Raw genomic sequence first — 20,665 nt, forward strand, 5'->3', positions numbered from 1 at the left:
GGTCCTGTCCAAAGCTAGGGGAGTACTGGAAGGAGGTGTTTCAGGTAATTTCCAAGGTGATGCGTGTGAAACTGGACCCGGGTCCCCAGGAGGCCATATTTGGGGTGTCGGACCAGCCAGGGTTGGAAACTGGAGCGGAGGCAGATATCATAGCCTTCGCCTCGTTGATCGCCCGAAGGCGGATCCTGCTGGGAAGGAGAGCAGCCTCTCCACCCAGTGCCCTGGCGTGGCGGGGGACCTGTTGGAATACTTGACCCGTGAGAAGGTTAAGCTCGAACTGAGGGGAAGCTCGGAGGGGTTCTGCAAGTCATGGGCACTATTTATTATGCACTTTCAAGAACTGGATAACATCGAACATTAGTTGGGGGGGGGGGGGGGGGGGCTGTGTAGATTAAGGGTGACTGGGTAATCCCTGATTCCTTTTTGTCATTTGTTTATGTAAACATGCGGGTTGAGGTTTGGGGGTTGGTGGGCGGATGGTATCGTTGTTATGGGGATTGACATATCTTGCTGATTGTTGTTTATTGTTGATGGGTGTAAATGTGGGAGAAAATGTGAAAAAGGAGAATAAAAATATTTTTTTTAAAAAAGGTTCATCAGGTAATAAACAGCAACTGCCCTGGCACTTCACAAGAAGGGCATTTTTAACATTGCAAAAGCTGTTTGCATATCGTGTGCTAATGGCCATGAAAAATTCTACCAGAAATGACAAGGGATCAGGGTTAAGAAAAGAATAAGATTTATTTTCAGCACGTTGACTGTCCATCCAAACACTTCCAGCCACCCACTTACTTTGTTCTGCACCCCCTGGGAAAAATGGAGGTAAGAAACTAGTTTTAATTCATTCTGAAGCAGAGATGCCAGGGTCCCAGGTTTGATTCCCAGCTTGGGTCACTGCACGTTCTCCCCGTATCTGTGTGGGTTTCCTCCGCGTGCTCTGGTTTCCTCCCACACGTCCCGAAAGACGTGCTGAGAGGTGAATTGGACATTCTGAATTCTCCCTCCGTGCACCCAAACAAGTGCCGGAATATGGCGACTAGGGGATTTTCACAGTAACTTCATTGCAAGCCTACTTGTGACATTAATAAAGATTATTATTATATAAAGAAGCACAGCTCCAAGCTTTCAATGATATGTAAAGGGCCAATAAATATTGTGCAAATTAACAGTTGCACAGCCCTCCTCAAAGAAAAAAGGTAAGACTTTCATTATCCTACTACGTTGAGGGGAAATGCACTGGAACTGCTGATCTTCAAATCAATAGAACCAGACAAAGCATTCAGTTCCCTACTCCCTGCCCCACCCCCTTCCACAACACCGCTCTCCACGTTCATCCATCTCTCATTCCAAAGACCACTGAGCTGGATCAGTGCTATTTATACTAAAAAGCCAGAATTAGTGTTCCACTTCCAACGTTCAAAAAATCTCTCACTTTTACACTCTGTATTACTAATTTAGATTAATTTATGCAGGGAGTAACACTTGTCAGTTTAGCTTGACCAGTCTGATTTGAAACTTGTCTTGCGCGAAAGAGCAACAAAGAGAAACCCCTGTTCTTTCCTTTCTAAGCTGAGCACCCTTGCTTTGAGTTAGCAACAACCTGAAGGCTCTGGGCAATTAATAAAATGAGCCTTGAGTGCAGGGAGATGATAATGCATGCCAAATTTAAATTTGAAAATAATTAAGCAGCCAGACTCTTAAGCAAAACCTCTGATTTGCTGAGCAGGTTATAATTATTCTATGAGCTACATTGTGTCTGGAAGGTCGAGTGCAGGTGATGCAATGATGATTTGGTTGTTGTTTTGCAACATCAGAGTTACTTTTGTTCTAATTTTCGGTGGTTATTGAGAATTTTGGGGACTAGGAGGATGAATTTGTTCTCTGTTCTGTGTCCAGGGGGAGCTGCCATGTACAGATTGCTCCCTGCAGGGAGCAGCAGTGCTGCGGAGAGCGGAGCCATTTATACTCTGTCTTTAAATAACATTTTTTTTTTTTTTTTATTAAATATTTTATTGAAAATTTTTGGTCAACCAACACAGTACATTGTGCATCCTTTACACAATATTATAACAACACAAATAACAATGACCTATTTTATAAACAAAAAATGAATAAATAATAAATAACAAAAATGAAAACTAGCCCTAATTGGCACAAGTAACACTCTCCAAAAATATAATTTAACAGTCCAATATATAATTATCTGTAGCAACGACCTATACATACTATACAGTATATATTAACAACCCTGAGAGTCCTTCTGGTTCCTCCTCCTCCCCCCCCCCCCCCCCCCCCCCCCCCCCCGATCCTGGGCTGCTGCTGCTGCCTTCTTTTTCCCATTCCGTCTATCTTTCTGCGAGGTATTCGACGAACAGTTGCCACCGCCTGGTGAACCCTTGAGCCGACCCCCTTAGGACGAACTTAATCCGCTCTAGCTTTATAAACCCCGCCATGTCATTTATCCAGGTCTCCACCCCCGGGGGCTTGGCTTCTTTCCACATTAGCAATATCCTGCGCCGGGCTACTAGGGACGCAAAGGCCAAAACATCGGCCTCTCTCGCCTCCTGCACTCCCGGCTCTTGTGCAACCCCAAATATAGCCAACCCCCAGCTTGGTTCGACCCGGACTCCTACTACTTTTGAAAGCACCTTTGTCACCCCCATCCAAATCCCCTGTAGTGCCGGGCATGACCAAAACATATGGGTATGATTCGCTGGGCTTCTCGAGCACCTCGCACACCAATTTCCACCCCAAAAAATTTACTAAGCCGTGCTCCAGTCATATGTGCCCTGTGTAATACCTTAAACTGAATCAGGCTTAGCCTGGCACACGAGGACGACGAGTTTACCCTGCTTAGGGCATCTGCCCACAGCCCCTCCTCGATCTCCTCCCCCAGCTCTTCTTCCCATTTCCCTTTTAGTTCATCTACCATAGTCTCCCCTTCGTCCCTCATTTCCCTATATATATCTGACACCTTACCATCCCCCACCCATGTCTTTGAGATCACTCTGTCCTGCACCTCTTGTGTCGGGAGCTGCGGGAATTCCCTCACCTGTTGCCTCGCAAAAGCCCTCAGTTGCATATACCTGAATGCATTCCCTTGGGGCAACCCATATTTCTCGGTCAGCGCTCCCAGACTCGCGAACTTCCCATCCACAAACAGATCTTTCAGTTGCGTTATTCCTGCTCTTTGCCACATTCCATATCCCCCATCCATTCCCCCCGGGGCAAACCTATGGTTGTTTCTTAGCGGGGACCCCCCCCAAGGCTCCAGTCTTTCCCCTATGCCGTCTCCACTGTCCCCAAATCTTCAGTGTAGCCACCACCACCGGGCTTGTGGTGTAGTTCCTCGGTGAGAACGGCAATGGGGCTGTCACCATAGCCTGTAGGCTAGTCCCCCTACAGGACGCCCTCTCTAATCTCTTCCACGCCGCTCCCTCCTCCTCTCCCATCCACTTACTCACCATTGAAATATTAGCGGCCCAATAATACTCACTTAGGCTCGGTAGTGCCAGCCCCCCCCTAATCCTGCTACGCTGTAAGAATCCCTTCCTCACTCTCGGGGTCTTCCCGGCCCACACAAAACCCATGATGCTCTTTTCAATCCTTTTAAAAAAAGCCTTTGTGATCACCACCGGGAGGCACTGAAACACAAAGAGGAATCTCGGGAGGACCACCATCTTAACCGCCTGCACCCTCCCTGCCATTGACAGGGATACCATATCCCATCTCTTGAAATCCTCCTCCATCTGTTCCACCAACCGCGTTAAATTTAACCTATGCAATGTGCCCCAATTCTTAGCTATCTGATCCCCAGGTAACGAAAGTCCCTTGTTACCTTCCTCAACGGTAGGTCCTCTATTTCTCTACTCTGCTCCCCTGGATGCACCACAAACAACTCACTTTTCCCCATGTTCAATTTATACCCTGAAAAATCCCCAAACTCCCCAAGTATCCGCATTATTTCTGGCATCCCCTCCGCCGGGTCCGCCACGTATAGTAGCAAATCGTCCGCATACAAAGATACCCGGTGCTCTTCTCCTCCCCTAAGTACTCCCCTCCACTTCTTGGAACCCCTCAACACTATCGCCAGGGGCTCAATCGCCAGTGCAAACAATAATGGGGACAGAGGGCATCCCTGCCTTGTCCCTCTATGGAGCCGAAAATATGCAGATCCCCATCCATTCGTGACCACGCTCGCCACTGGGGCCCTATACAACAGCTGCGCCCATCTAACATACCCCTCTCCAAAACCAAATCTCCTCAACACCTCCCACAAATAATCCCACTCCACTCTATCAAATGCTTTCTCGGCATCCATCGCCACTACTATCTCCGTTTCTCCCTCTGGTGGGGCCATCATCATTACCCCTAACAACCTCCGTATATTCGTGTTCAGCTGTCTCCCCTTCACAAACCCAGTTTGGTCCTCGTGGACCACCCTCGGGACACATTCCTCTATTCTCATTGCCATTACCTTGGCCAGGACCTTGGCATCTACATTTAGGAGGGAAATAGGTCTATAGGACCCGCATTGTAGCGGGTCCTTTTCCTTCTTTAAGAGAAGCGATATCGTTGCTTCAGACATAGTCGGGGGCAGTTGTCCCCTTTCCTTTGCCTCATTAAAGGTCCTCGTCAGTACCGGGGCGAGCAAGTCCACATATTTTCTATAGAATTCGACTGGGAATCCATCCGGTCCCGGGGCCTTTCCCGCCTGCATGCTCCTAATTCCTTTCACCACTTCTTCTACCTCGATCTGTGCTCCCAGTCCCACCCTTTCCTGCTCTTCCACCTTGGGAAATTCCAGCCGATCCAAGAAGCCCATCATTCTCTCCCTCCCATCCGGGGGTTGAGCTTCATATAATTTTTTATAAAATGTCTTGAACACTCCATTCACTCTCTCCGCTCCCCGCTCCATCTCTCCTTCCTCATCCCTCACTCCCCCTATTTCCCTCGCTGCTCCCCTTTTCCTCAATTGGTGTGCCAGCAACCTGCTCGCCTTCTCCCCATATTCGTACTGTACACCCTGTGCCTTCCTCCATTGTGCCTCTGCAGTGCCTGTAGTCAGCAAGTCAAATTCTACATGTAGCCTTTGCCTTTCCCTGTACAGTCCCTCCTCCGGTGCTTCCGCATTTTGTCTGTCCACCCTCAAAAGTTCTTGCAGCAACCGCTCCCGTTCCTTACTCTCCTGCTTCCCTTTATGTGCCCTTATTGATATCAGCTCCCCTCTAACCACCGCCTTCAACGCCTCCCAGACCACTCCCACCTGGACCTCCCCATTATCATTGAGTTCCAAGTACTTTTCAATGCACCCCCTCACCCTTAGACACACCCCCTCATCTGCCATTAGTCCCATGTCCATTCTCCAGGGTGGGCGCCCTCCTGTTTCCTCCCCTATCTCCAAGTCCACCCAGTGTGGAGCGTGATCCGAAATGGCTATAGCCGTATACTCCGTTCCCCTCACCTTCGGGATCAATGCCCTACCCAGCACAAAAAAGTCTATTCGCGAGTAGACTTTATGGACATAGGAGAAAAACGAGAACTCCTTACTCCTAGGTCTGCTAAATCTCCACGGGTCTACACCTCCCATCTGCTCCATAAAATCTTTAAGAACCTTGGCTGCTGCCGGCCTCCTTCCAGTCCTGGACTTCGACCTATCCAGCCCTGGTTCCAACACCGTATTAAAATCTCCCCCCATTATCAGCTTTCCCATCTCTAGGTCCGGAATGCGTCCTAGCATCCGCCTCATAAAATTGGCATCATCCCAGTTCAGGGCATATACGTTTACCAAAACCACCGTCTCCCCCTGTAGTTTGCCACTCACCATCACGTATCTGCCCCCGTTATCCGCCACTATAGTCTTTGCCTCGAACATTACCCGCTTCCCCACTAATATAGCCACCCCCCTGTTTTTCGCATCTAGCCCCGAATGGAACACCTGCCCCACCCATCCTTTGCGTAGCCTAACCTGGTCTATCAGTTTCAGGTGCGTTTCCTGTAACATAACCACATCTGCCTTAAGTTTCTTAAGGTGTGCGAGTACCCGTGCCCTCTTTATCGGCCCGTTCAGCCCTCTCACGTTCCACGTGATCAGCCGAGTTGGGGGGCTTCCTACCCCCCCCCCCCCCCCTTGTCGATTAGCCATCACCTTTTTCCAGCTCCTCACCCGGTTCCCACGCAGCTGTATCTCCCCCAGGCGGTGCCCCCCTGCCCATCCTCTCCCATACCAGCTCCCCCCTCTCCCCAGCAGCAGCAACCCAGTAATTCCCCCCTCCCACCCCCCCCCGCTAGATCCCCCGCTAGCGTAATTACTCCCCCCATGTTGCTCCCAGAAGTCAGCAAACTCTGGCTGACCTCGGCTTCCCCCCGTGACCTCGGCTCGCACCGTGCGCCACCCCCTCCTTCCTGCTTCTCTATTCCCGCCATGATTATCATAGCGCGGGAACCAAGCCCACGCTTCTCCCTTGGCCCCGCCCCCAATGGCCAACGCCCCATCTCCTCCACCTCCCCTCCTCCCCCCCATCACCACCTGTGGGAGAGAGAAAAGTTACCACATCGCAGGATTAGTACATAAAACCCCTCTTTGCCCCCCACATTCGCCCCACCACTTTGTTCGAACGTTCTTTTTAATAACCCGCTCATTCCAGTTTTTCTTCCACAATAAAAGTCCACGCTTCATCCGCCGTCTCAAAGTAGTGGTGCCTCCCTCGATATGTGACCCACAGTCTTGCCGGTTGCAGCATTCCAAATTTTATCTTCTTTTTATGAAGCACCGCCTTGGCCCGATTAAAGCTCGCCCTCCTTCTCGCCACCTCCGCACTCCAGTCTTGATAAACGCGGATCACCGCGTTCTCCCATTTACTGCTCTGAGTTTTCTTCGCCCATCTAAGGACCATTTCTCTATCCTTAAAACGGAGGAATCTCACCACTATGGCTCTGGGAATTTCTCCTGCTCTCGGTCCTCGCGCCATCACTCGGTATGCTCCCTCCACCTCCAACGGACCCGCCGGGGCCTCCGCTCCCATTAACGAGTGCAGCATCGTGCTCACATATGCCCCGACATCCGCTCCCTCCACACCTTCAGGAAGACCAAGAATCCTCAGGTTGTTCCTCCTTGCGTTGTTTTCCAGTGCCTCCAAACTTTCCACACATCGTTTCTGATGTGCCTCCTGCGTGTCCGTCTTCACCACCAGGCCCTGTATATCGTCCTCATTCTCGACTGCCTTTGCCTTCACGACCCGTAGCTCCCGCTCCTGGGTCTTTTGTTCCTCCTTTAGCCCTTCGATCGCCTGTAGTATCGGGGCCAACAACTCTTTCTTCATTTCCTTTTTGATCTCTTCCACACAGCATTTCAAGAACTCTTGTTGTTCAGGGCCCCATGTTAAACTGCCACCTTCCGACGCCATCTTGGTTTTTGCTTGCCTTCCTTGCCGCTGTTCTAAAGGATCCACTGCAATCTGGCCACTCTCTCCTCCTTTTTCCATCCGTATCCAGGGGGGATTCCCTTCTGGTTTACCGCAGTGTTTTTAGCCGTCAAAATTGCCGTTGGGGCTCCTATCAAGAGCCCAAAAGTCCGTTTCACAGGGAGCTGCCGAAACGTGCGACTCAGCTGGTCATCGCCGCACCCGGAAGTCCCTAAATAACATTTTAATATGTTAAAGGCCTTCTGTTTAATATAATGATGCTTTAATTTATATATAGCCTATAAGATGCTTCACAGAACATTATAAAACAAAGTATGACACCAAGCCACGTAGGGACATATTAGGTCAGATGGTCAAAAGCTTAATCAAAGAACTAGGTTTTAAGGAGTGTCCTAGGATGGAAGTGAGGAGAAGAGTAGGGTAAGGAGGATTTTTGGGACATGGGCATCGTTTGCCAGGCCAGCATTTTTGTTGTGTATCCCCAAATGCCGTTGAGAAGGTGGTGGTGAGCTGCCACCTTGAAGCGCAGCAGTCCTTGTGGTGTAGGTACACCCACAGTGCTGTTAGGGAGGGAGTTCCAGAATTTTGACCCAGCAGCAGGCAAGGAATGGGCAGAACTGGAACCGATGTCCTGGGGCAGTGGGGGGGGGGGGGTTTGCTAGAGCTGTTGGGGAGGGTTTAAACTAATGTGGCAGGGAGATGGGAACCGATGCAGGAAGTTGGAAGGTAGTAAAACAGGGACAGAAACAAAAGGCAGTAAGGGGGAAAGTGTAAGGCAGAGAAGCCATAGTCAAAAATCAAAAAAGGGCGACAGTACAAGGTACAGTGACTGAGGGGAGCTCAGTGAATAGGACCAGGAATACTAAAAGGAATAAAACGGGAAGTAAAAACATTAATGGTAAGCGACGTGGCAGGTTGTTACATGAAGATATGGGTTCAACGACAAGGAAAATTAGGAGAAAGGTTAAGAGGAAATATAACTTGGGAGAGGTTGCTGATCGAGGTGTTAAGATTCAGAACAGAGGTAAAAAAGCCAACATAAGTATACTTTACCTGAATGCTCGTAGTATTCGGAATAAGGTAAATGAGTTGATGGCGCAAATCATCGTGAATGACTATGATTTAGTGACCATTACTGAAACATGGTTAAAGGATGGTCACGACTGGGAGTTAAATATCCAAGGGTATCAAACTATTCGGAAGGACAGAGTGGATGGTAAGGGAGGTGATGTAGCTTTGTTATTTAAGGATGACATCTGGGCAATAGTAAGGGATGGCATCGGTGCTATGGAGGATAAGGTTGACTCCATTTGGGTGGAAATCAGGAATAGTAAGGCGAAAAAGTCACTGATAGGAGTAGTCTAGAGACCACCAAATAGTAACATTATGGTGGGGCAGGCAATAAACAAAGAAATAACGGATGCATGTAGAAATGGTACAGCAGTTATCATGGGGGATTTTAATCTACATGTCGATTGGTTTAACCAGGTCGGTCAAGGCAGCCTTGAGGAGGAGTTTATAGAATGTATCCGCAATAGTTTCCTAGAACCGTATGTAATGGAACCTACGAGGGAACAAGCAGTCCTAGATCTGGTCCTGTGTAATGAGACAGGATTGATTCATGATCTCATAGTTAGGGATCCTCTCGGAAGGAGCGATCACAATATAGTGGAATTTAAAATACAGATGGAGGGTGGGAAGGTAAAATCAAACACTAGTGTTTTGTGCTTAAACAAAGGAGATTACAATGGGATGAGAGAAGAACTAGCTAAGGTAGACTGGGAGCAAAGACTTTATGGTGAAACAGTTGAGGAACAGTGGAGAACCGTCCAAGCGATTTTTCACGGTGCTCAGCAAAGGTTTATACCAACAAAAAGGAAGGACGGTAGAAAGAGGGAAAATCGTCTGTGGCTATCTAAGGAAATAAGGGACAATATCAAATTGAAGGAAAAAGCATACAAAGTGGCAAAATTAGTGGGAGACTAGAGGACTGGGAAATCTTTAGGGGGCAACAGAAAGCTACTATAAAAGCTATAAAGAAGAGTAAGATAGATTGAGTAAACTTGCTCAAAATATAAAAACAGATCGTAAAAGTTTCTATAAATATATAAAACAAAAAAGAGTGGCTAAGGTAAATATTGGTCCTTTAGAGGATAAGAAGGGCGATTTAATAATGGGAGATGAGGAAATGGCTGAGGAACTGAACAGATTTTTTGGGTCGGTCTTCACAGTGGAAGACACAAATAACATGCCAGTGACTGATAGAAATGAGGCTTTGACAGGTGAGGACCTTGAGAGGATTGTTATCACTAACGAAGTAATAATGGGCAAGCTAATGGGGCTAAAGGTAGACCAGTCTCCTGGCCCTGATGGAATGCATCCCAGAGTGCTAAAAGAGATGGCTTGGGAAATTGCAAATGCACTAGTGATTATTTACCAAAATTCACTAGACTCTGGTCCCGGCGGATTGGAAATTAGCAAACGTGACACCACTGTTTAAAAAAAGGCGGTAGGCAGAAAGCGGGTAATTATAGGCGAATGAGCTTAACTTCGGTAGTAGAGAAGATGCTGGAATCTATCATCAAGGAAGAAATAGAGAGGCATCTGGATGGAAATTGTCCCATTGGGCAGACGCAGCATGGGTTCATAAAGGGCAGGTTGTGCCTAACTAATTTAGTGGAATTTTCTGAGGACATTACCAGTGCGGTAGATAACTGGGAGCCAATGGATGTGGTATATCTGGATTTCTAGAGAGCCTTTGACAAGGTGCCACACAAAAGGTTGCTGCATAAGATAAAGATGCATGGCATTAAGGGGAAAGTAGTAGCATGGATAGAGGATTGGTTAATTAATAGAAAGCAAAGAGTGGGGATTAATGGGTGTTTCTCTGGTTGGCAATCAGTAGCTAGTGGTGTCCCACAGGGATCAATGTTGGGGCCCACAATGGTTCACAATTTACATAGATGATTTGGAGTTGGGGACCAAGGGCAATGTGTCCAAGTTTGCAGACGACACTAAGATGAGTGGTAAAGCAAAAAGTGCAGAGGATACTGGAAGTCTGCAGAGGGATTTGCATAGGCTAAGTGAATGGGCTAGGGTCTGGCAGATGGAATACAATGTTGACAAATGTGAGGTTATCCATTTTGGTAGGAATAACAGCAAAAGGGATTATTATTTAAATAAAATATTAAAACGTGCTGCTGTGCAGAGAGACCTGGGTGTGCTAGTGCATGAGTCGCAAAAAGTTGGTTTACAGGTGATTAAGAAGGCGAATGGAATTTTGTCCGTCATTGCTAGCGGGATAGAGTTTAAGACTAGGGTGGTTATGCTGCAATTGTATAAGGTGTTAGTGAGGCCACACCTGGAGTATTGTGTTCAGTTTTTGTCTCCTTACTTGAGAAAGGACGTACTGGCACTGGAAGGTGTGCAGAGGAGATTCACTAGGTTAATCCCAGAACTGAAGGGGTTGGATTACGAGGAGAGGTTGCGTAGACTGGGACTGTACTCGTTGGAATATAGAAGGATAAGGGGGGGATCTTATAGAAACATATAAAATTATGAAGGGAATAGATAGGATAGATGTGGGCAGGTTGTTTCCACTGGCGGGGGAAAGCAGAACTAGGGGGCATAGCCTCAAAATAAGGGGAAATAGATTTAGGACTGAGTTTAGGAGGAACTTCTTCACCCAAAGGGTTGTGATTCTATGGAATTCCTTGCCCAGTGAAGCAGTAGAGGCTCCTTCATTAAATGTTTTTCAGATAAAGATAGTTAGTTTTTTGAAGAATAAAGGGATTAAGGGTTATGGTGTTCGGGCCGGAACGTGGAGCTGAGTCCACAAAAGATCAGCCATGATCTCATTGAAGGGCGGAGCAGGCTCGAGGGGCCAGATGGCCTATTCCTCCTAGTTCTTATGTTCTTATGAATGGTGTTATACTTCCAAGTCGAGCTGGCGTGTGGCTTGGAGAAGATGTTGCAGGTGGTGGTGTTCCCAGGTATCTGTTGCCCTTGTCCTTTTAGATCGTTGTGGGTACGGAAGATATTCCGGGCTTGGGGTATTGAAGGGGTGTTTTCGTGTGGTTAGGTAGGTAAGAATAGAACCAAGCGAGAACAGTCCCACCTTACTGGGGAAGGGTTAGTTCACCTGTTGTAGCTGTTGTGGTCGGGTGTCTGAGTCGGGTTCAGAGAGCTTGCTGGAAATCCAGTTTTGAACTATGGGGAAGACGTGGAGCAGTACAGGTTCCAGTCAACTCTCAAAAGCATCAAACTCTGTTCTGCAAGCATTTCCGGGTTAAATTCCTGTTCTATGAAAAGCCTTAACCTCTAAATAAAATTTTACTCAGTGCATTTTCCCTCGGGTTTAAAAAAAATCAAACCCCCCTGATTCAGTTGCATAATTTTAAGTTTTGAAAAACTTAATCTACTTTATGCTAGCTTTTATTTTTTTTTAAATTCTAAAATTTAGCTCTCCAGCAGAGAGAGGGAATCTATCGCTGCACCTCATACCGTGTCTGATTTCTGAATGATTTAAAATCTGTGGACGTGCTGAAGTGATAGAGGATATATTCTGCTTGATTTGATCCCATGCTAGGTTTTTATAAGTGAGTGAAAACCAATTGTAAAGATCTGAATGATGGAGTCATAAAATGGTTCAGGGGCATTATCCTATTTTTAAACTGGCTGAGAGTCAAAAATCATTGGCTCCCTAATTGCATGTGTTCAGACGACACCCTGTATGGAACCAGTGACCCGTGTGAAGGCGCAATGTAAAATCTGTGGCCTACATTTACAGGGAAAAAGATCTTGCTGTTCAATTTACTTTGCACGTTTTTGCATGAAGGCAATTTGTTCAGACTCAAATGTTTTTGAAATGTTTACTTTTAAAAAAAGTTTTAGATTAGCGAGTGCTGCAAAAAATGTATGATTCATGTCTACGGACCTTTGTGTAAACCATGGGCTGCTGATTTAGCTGGTGGGGGAAACTCAAAGGGAAAGATCAATTACTTCACCTTGACATCATGAGAAGGCAGAGCTCTCACTGATAAAAATAGCTGTCGTCCCATGAAGGTTCAAGTCTCCATTTCAACTGATATTTTTGGTCAATCAATGTTGCATTCCTTGTTCAATGACGCCTCAACAACACTTCACCATCTTGACAAAAAAATCAAAGGAAATAAACCAACAGTAAATGTAATGCATCTAATTTTGACCCAAACAATTTCACTTTTAAAAAAAATGCTATTGATGGCAAAACTCTCATGAAAGTGAGTATTAAAAAACAACAACATTTTTTTCATGATGTGGGCATCGCTAGCAAGGCCAGCATTTGTTGCCCATCCCTAATTGTCCTTGAACTGAGCAGCAAACAAAGTCCCCATAGTCCCAGGTGACCATAGGCTGTTTTCCTCTTTTGAGGTGGACAGCTGACTGGTGGTGATTTAACCTAAGGATCACGACACCTCGGGCGAGGGGAAATGTTGAGAAGGCAGGGCCTTCATGAATAACCTCAGCCAGTACTGGAATTGAACCCATGCTGTTGACCCTGCTCCAACCAACTGAGCTCAACCGGCCAGGATATTTATGAACCAGATGAGTTTTTACAACAATCGGCAATGTTCATCATTTTTTTAAAAATTGAATTCAAATTTCACCATCTACCATAGTGGGATTTGAACCTGCGATCCTAGAGCAGTACCCAGGGTCTAGATTACTAGTCCAGAATACCAGTATACCACCACCTCCACAAAGTGAGTTGTGTCTCTTTTATATCCACATCTGTTTTCGGAGCACAGAGCACTTGATTGTTTAAGAGCACTGCAGGAATAGGCTATTCGGCTTTTTGCACCTGGTTCATCATTCAATTTTATCATGATTGATCAAACCTTTCTACAGCAATCACTATCTTATTTCACCAGTTTGGTGTCTTTTGCCATTAAACAAATCTCAGTCCTGGAGATTGCAACTTCCATAAAGACTCTCTTGCATTATGGCAGGAATGCCACGTTGCATATGGATTATTGTGGCAAGGTTCCTGTTTCAGAGGCAAGGAAGTACCTTTGTGAAGTGTGGTCATGATTGTAGAGAAACCTGATAACCAATGTGTGCACCACAGTGGATACAGCAATAAGATGAATCACCAGATAGTCTGTTTTAGTAGTTGTTAATTAGATGGTTAATTATTGACCAGGCCACCAGGGGAGCTCCTTTGTATTGTTGATATTCATTTGAGACAGTGGATGAAACATTGGCATGGGATCTGATCTGAGAAGGTGGCACCTGACTAGTACTGTCTCAATTCTGCAGTGTCACCAAGGGTTCTTAGCCAGGGGCCCACTGCTCCCTGAAGCAACTAAAAACACACACCCTGCTTGTGTACAGCTATTATTTTGTTTCTCTCTATCCATTTTAAAATCATGTTTCTTTGTCAAGGGGAGGATTGTGGAAGGGAAGGGGAAGAAGGAAGAGAAAGTAAGCAAATTTGTGTCTTAAGTGCTCATCCCTTGCTCAGTAGCAACACCTACCTGTCGGTAGATCATGGACTCGAGCTCCACCCAGGGAGCTCCATATTACCCAGGTGAAGGATTCTTTTTTTTCCGGTTAATTTGTGGGATGGGGGGTGTCACTGGCTGAACCAGCATTTATTGTCCATTCCTTCATTGCTCTTGAACCGAGTGCGTTTCGGGCAGCATGTTAAGAGACAACCACGTTGCTGTTGATCTGGAGTCGCGTGTAGGCAGGACCAGGTAAGGATGGCAGGCTTCCTTCCCTAATGGACATTAGTGAACGGGATGGGTCTTTATGACAATCAACATTGGTTTCATGGTCATTGTTAGGCTTTTAATTACAGATTTCAACTGAATTCGAACCCAGGTCCCCAGAGCATTGCCCTCTGTCTCTAAATTGCTAGTCCAGCAATAAACCACCTCCCGAAATCTTTTGTAATTTTTGTGTAATATGCGAATACTGATTCAAAAACAGCTCATTCAGAACTCCCATTTGCTGTTCCACATTTAAGTTCTGGGAATTATTATTATTTTTTTTTTGCTTTTACTTTGGGGGGAAAAATATCTGCCTTGGATTTTATTACTTGATGTATTAAATTTCATGTTTTGCACATGAAAACCAACTCCAATTAACAGTTGGATTTCCCACAGGAAATCAATGGGAGGCTCTGGTGTTCAGGGAATCCAACAAGGAGGCTACGCGTTGCCAGTAAAAGCTACGGTGCTAACTAAATCGGAAATGTGCATCCTGAAACAAAGTTGGCTATTGCCTTTTGGCAGGTTTATAACTCGGTAGGGAGTTTGGTGATGGAACATAAATTAGTGGTTAGTAGCTCCTACATATAAAGACTTGTGAGACGGACAAAACACTCCATTCTCCAAGCTTGCAAGACAATTTCACGAAGGGTGAGGTATAGAAAGAGTTACATTGTGCAAAATTATTAACATTTAAATTACATACTTGTAAGCTAGTGTGGAGGGAATCACACTGCATGGGTCTGGCATAGCTAATTCTGAATACAAGAACGTTCAGGATATTACTTGTGTTATACAGAAAAGGTTTATAAATATTTTAAATCTTAAAAATCCAAATTTGAGGATGTGAAATATGAACAGTTACAAAGCACTATACTAAATCTGTACAGTTTGAGGATCTGATCTGTTTTTAAAAAAAATATCATGTGGTTATAGGGAATTTGATTTAACTGCTTTTCTAAAACATTTTTGCACTTTTATTAAGGATTTTCCTGATTTTTAAAATGGTCTACATTTTCTGATTATTGTTGGGTTGAGCCTGACTCTGCATCTGAATACAATTAGCTTTTGCAGTTAAATTATAGGCCTGTTGAAGAACTCTGGAATTAATGACTTAAATTAATCTTCACTGATGTTAGTTCTGTTCCCTTAAATTCTTGTGCTTGACAGCTCTAATAGCTCATTGTTGCTATGTCCCTTTTGATGTTGCTATGTCCCTTTTGTAAAAGATTTTTTTTAAGGTCACAGGAATAGATAACCAATTGTAACAAAATTCTGTGAAGTCCATGGCTTTAGTTTTTCATTTCAAGTCATTGCAGATGTCTTGTTTTGAACCAAATTATAGCAGTATGGAAGTGAAACATGGATATGATAATGGGCCATTAGCAAATTGCTCATTGTGTTGCTTGCAGTCAGTTGATTCAATGCTTGGGCAGAAAGGCACATAGATGAACAAACACGGAGACAGTTTCCAACCTAATGATTATGTATAACACATTAACAGAACAATTATAAATACTGAGCAAATCAGGCAACATTTGTGGAAAGTTGACCAGTAGCCATTTCAGGTTTAAGGCAGAGGGATTCTGTTTTAATCGCCCCAGTCTCTGCAGCATTTTGCTCTTTTGTTTATGAAAGATGGTAAACCATGATACAAAGTTCGACTAAACATCATGACAAGAAATGCACGTATAAACGAGATATCTATTAAGTAGAAGCATTGAAAGGGATCGTTAATCTTCTGTATGCTTTACACAACTCTTTTCATCTAGATTTGCCCAATGGACCCTAATAAATTGAATATATTGGAAACGTTGGAACCTGCTTTATATCTCACCTGTGCCCATGATAACTGTTGACTGTTAATTGTCAGGGTATGATTTATATTGCTGAGGTCTTTGTGTGCATACAAAGCATAACACCAAGCTTATTAGGTACAAGTTACTATAGCATGCAGACACCTGCTAGAAAATGCAGTTGGTAAAATTGTTGCCTTATTCTGTATGAGCGATGGTAGCACAGTTGTTAGTGCTGTTGCTTCACAGTGCCAGGGACCCAGGTTCGATTCCCAGCTTGGGTCACTCTCTGCTGAGTCTGCACCTTCTCCCTGTGGCTGCATGGGTCTCCTCCGGGTGCTCCAGTTTTCTCCCACTGGTCCCAAAAGACGTGCTTGTTAAGTGAATTGGACATTCTGAATTCTCCCTCTTGTGTACCCGAACAGGTGCCATAATGTGGCGACTAGGGGATTTTCACAGTAACTTTATTGCAGGGTAATGTAAGCCTACTTGTGACACTAATAATGATTATTATTATATTACTAGGCAGATTTATACAGCAGATCGAAAAGTAGACCACCTCGAAGAAGAACTGCTTCTGAACAAAGAGCCCAATCGAGCAAGATTGACTGAAGAAAACAATTTTTACCTCCGTGGTGTTTTTCATAATGTTGAGATACTCGATGTGAGAGATCTTGACAGAATTATGCCATCTAATCAGTTTCCTCCTGATACTGGATCCTTGGAAGTAAATGAGGAAATGTTGACCTCCAGTCTGTTGGAAGATGACATGCCTGAAGCAATGTTTGATATGCCCGAGGAAATTGAAGCAGAGTATGAGACACTATCCAGTGGTAGGTAATTAACAACTATTCATTTCCTTTTGTCCCTCCCATTGTCTTTTTCCAACCTCGCTTATTTCTTGCATTACTGAAATTTTAAAAGGTTCTAAAGCTTTGCTTTTCATTTGTAACTAAATTATATATGAAATTTATTCAGAACCTACTTCAAACCTCATTTTCTCAAATCTCAATTTATCTGTTAGTGCAAGATTGTTTTAAACTGTGGATGTTTCCTTTTACACAATGCTACTAAGCACTTTTGGAACAGCTTTCTTACATGCTGACTCTTGATGCCATCTTATTGAATGACTGACCGAGTAGGCTCACAGAGCCATATGGAGGCCTCTTAGTTCAATCTTTTATTCCCAAGTTGGTACCATGCTACCAAGAGGAATTGGAACAGCAATCCCTGCTGATCAGTGTTACAAGGCTCTAGCAGCCGAATGTGAATTGCATTCGGTAGTGATGCTAATGCTCGTTAGTAGACAGTGGCACAACCATGACTCAGAAAAAGGCTCTAATCTCATCTGAAATCTCATCTGAAAGTTCAATCTGGCTGTACCTGGTTTGCTGCAAGTGTTAATGTTTCTTGTGGGGTTCCCTACGTGGATTGTGGTGACCAGTTTGTGAGATCAAGCTCACAGGGCAAATTGTGATATGACATCTTCATTTAATGCAAAAGTGGATCCTAATTCTATGATGCATGTTCATGTCTTCTCTTGAGCAGATGATCCTACACCAGAGCCAGCATCTGTGCTGGGTGCTGATCTCTTAGCTCTATATAAAAGAGGATGCTGTCCCGACATAACCCTTCAGGTTGAGAACAGAACTTTTCATGCACACAGGTACGATCATTTCATGGCTGTTTGTAAGAATATTCTGACGTGAACTGAAGAACTAGCCTAGAAATGTTGCATTCATACCTATATTGATAAAGGTAGTCAAACCTAAATGTCAGATCTTTCCTTTAGAGTTATAACTGTGGTATGTGTACTAGCATATCTGCAGTGTTGATGTGAATAAAATTCATGTTCCATGAAAAATTAATATGTCATTCTTCTTCCCGTCGGCATCTCAATTTTATAAAATACCTACTTCCCAGCACTTTGACATTCTTTTGTCGGCTGACTATTTTAGTTTTTGTAGCAAAGCCCTTTCCGCTCAAGCAAAATAGGAAGAGACCTCCCTTGCTTCTCACTGCCTCTTCCAAATAGGATTCGGATATTACTTCTCCCCTTGTCTGAGTGGGTTTTCTCCCGGGTGTTCCGGTTTCCTCCCCCAAGTCCGGAAGATGTGCAGGTTAGGTGGGGTTGCGGGGATAGGGCAGGGGTGTGGGCCCAGGTAGGGTGCTCTTTCAGGGGGTCGATGGGCCGAATGTCCTCCTTATGCACTGTGGGCATTCTCTGGTACTTATCCAGTTAAGAGATACAGTGCTGCAGCTTTGTAAATACTGGGCTGTTTGTCCAATCATTTGGTTTTAATGTTCTTACAAGGAAGCTAGTCAGAAAGTAAGTCATTGAATTAAATATTTGCTGCTTTATAAATGAGTTCATCATGTAAGCTTCAATTGTGAAAGTGAAACAAGGTTGATGCGCTATTTTTAAAATGAATTTAGAGTACCCAATTCATTTTTTCCAATTAAGGGGCAATTTAGTGTGGCCAATCCACCTACCCTGCACATCTTTGGGTTGTGGGGGTGAAACCCACGCAAGCACTGGGAGAATGTGTAAACTCCATTGATGCACTATTTTAAGTACAAAAAAACTTCCTGAATTAAAGATTTATTAAGAACTTTTTAAATAAAAATAACAAGCACTGTTACGAAGTTTGGATTGTTAAGCCTTTCATGTGTTCATTTATCCAGGGCCATCCTGTGTGCTCGCTCCAGTTATTTTGCAGCAATGTTAAGTGGAAATTGGGTGGAAAGCTTTCAGAAATCGATCACTCTTGCTGGGTAGGTGTGACAACGAGGGGAAGGGGGAAAAGGGTATAATCATGCCTGAAGAACACGTTTATACGATATCTCTACTTGGGCCATATGAAACTATTTTTAATCAGAACATTGTCCAATTCGGAAGCAAAGTATTTGGCTTTTACTTGCCAGAAAATGGAAAATGAACAGGATGCTCTTGTTCGAGTGTGTTCCACTCAATGTTTATGTTACTTAACAACAACTGATAGTTGTGACAATTGAAGGGAATTAATAAATATTTGAAAAAGATTGATTTTTCTCGATGCAGAACCAAATAAGTACTGCAGTTTCCAGGACAAAAATGGTCAAGATAAATTGAATGAAAGTGTGAAGGCTTGCCAATGGTTAGCACAATCATATGAAATACGTTTATTAAAAAGCTGTTGTTCTGTTAGCTGAAGTAGAGGGTAATCTAGATACTCGGAAGAATGAGGAGATTAAGGTAATCCAGGTCAGCAAAGGTAAAGTACTATCTGAATTTAAGGGGCTATAATCTGACCAATCCGCAGGACCTGATGGCCTTCATCCAAGTGTTCTGAAAAAGATAGCTGCAGAGGTAGTGGCTGGCTACGATTCTGGAATGGTCTCGGCAGACTGGAGGTTGGCAAATGTAACTCAGCTAATCAAGAAAGGAGGGAGAGAGAAAACACAGAACTGCAGGCCAGTTAGCCTGTTGGGAAAATACTAGAATCTATTGTTTCCGAGGTCTCAGCAATACACTTAGAAATAAGTAAACATGGCTTTCTGAAAGGGAAATCCTGTTTTTTGAGTGTGTAACCAATAGAATAGATAAAGGAATGGCAGCAGATGTAGCATACCTGGGATTCAAAAAAGCATTTGACAAGGTGCCATGCAAAATGTTAATAGGTAAAATAAGGGCTCGTGGATTTGGGAAAAGCCAAGAGTCGCCATAAATGGGATGTTTTCAGGTTGGCAGGCTGAGACTAGTCGAGTGCTGCAAGGATCAATGTCTGAGTCTCTGAGAAAGACAGTAATATCATAATCATGTTATAAAACTGGGTGGAAATGTAAGCTGTGAGGTGGCACGGGTGGCAGAGAAATTTAGACAGAGGAAGTAAATGGGCAGCGAGATGGCAGATGGAACATTATGTGGGGAAGTGTGAAGTTTTTCACTTTGATCATAAGAATAGAAAAGCACTATTTTTAGGAAGGCGTAAAACCTGTCTGTGTCTCTCGCTCTGAACATCAACATATACTTGGGTGTTCTCATACAAGTAACACAGAACATTAGCATACAAATACAACATGCACTTAAGAAAGCCAATGACAAGTTGGCATTTATTGCAAGAGGATTGGAATGCAGGAATAAAGAAGTCTTGCCACAATTGTACAGAGCTTTAAGACCACTGGCGAGATTCTCTGGTTCCCCCAGCCGCATCTTTTTTTGGCGACACGCTGTTCGCTGCCAGCGGGATTCTCTCCCTGTCGCTTGTCAATGGGATTTCCCATTGAAGCTACCTCATGTCGCCGGGAAACCCACAGGCAGGGGTGTGCTACCAGTGGGAATGGAGAATCCCAAAGGCCAGTGAAATCCGACCCGCATCTTCGTCTCCATGCAGTATTGGTCTCCATGCTTGAGGAAAAAGGGATTTGCATTGGATGCAGTACAGCCAAGGTTCACTAGTTTGGGATGAGGGAGTTGTCCTATGAAGAGGCTAAGTAAGTTAAACCTACATTCTCCAAAGTTTAGAAGAGTTGAGGTGATCTCATTGAAATATACAAGATTCTGAAGGGGTTTAATAAGGTAGTGAGTTCGTTTCTCCTGGGTGGGGAATCTAGACCATGTGGGCACTAAACTATCATTGAGGACTAAAATGAGAAATTTCTTCACTTGGTGGACCTTGAATTCTCCACACGGTGGATACTGCAATGTTCA

At 44.5% G+C, this 20,665-nt stretch overlaps 1 protein-coding gene across 3 annotated transcripts in view; it reads left to right on the plus strand.

The window, feature by feature from the left end:
• Positions 1-20,665, plus strand: part of btbd8 (BTB domain containing 8) — a 143,695-nt gene that overhangs the window by 34,218 nt on the left and 88,812 nt on the right. For 2 of the 3 annotated variants that reach the window (XM_072510481.1, XM_072510482.1), the window contains exons 4-6: positions 16,501-16,808; positions 17,524-17,641; positions 18,661-18,750. In XM_072510481.1, coding sequence (XP_072366582.1) covers positions 16,501-16,808; positions 17,524-17,641; positions 18,661-18,750 — 516 coding nt within the window. Of the gene's footprint in view, positions 1-16,500; positions 16,813-17,523; positions 17,642-18,660; positions 18,751-20,665 lie in introns of those variants that run through there. The other variant, XM_072510483.1, reaches the window with a different exon arrangement.

Source organism: Scyliorhinus torazame, chromosome 7 (genome assembly GCF_047496885.1).
Source record: "Scyliorhinus torazame isolate Kashiwa2021f chromosome 7, sScyTor2.1, whole genome shotgun sequence".
NCBI lineage: Eukaryota > Metazoa > Chordata > Chondrichthyes > Carcharhiniformes > Scyliorhinidae > Scyliorhinus > Scyliorhinus torazame.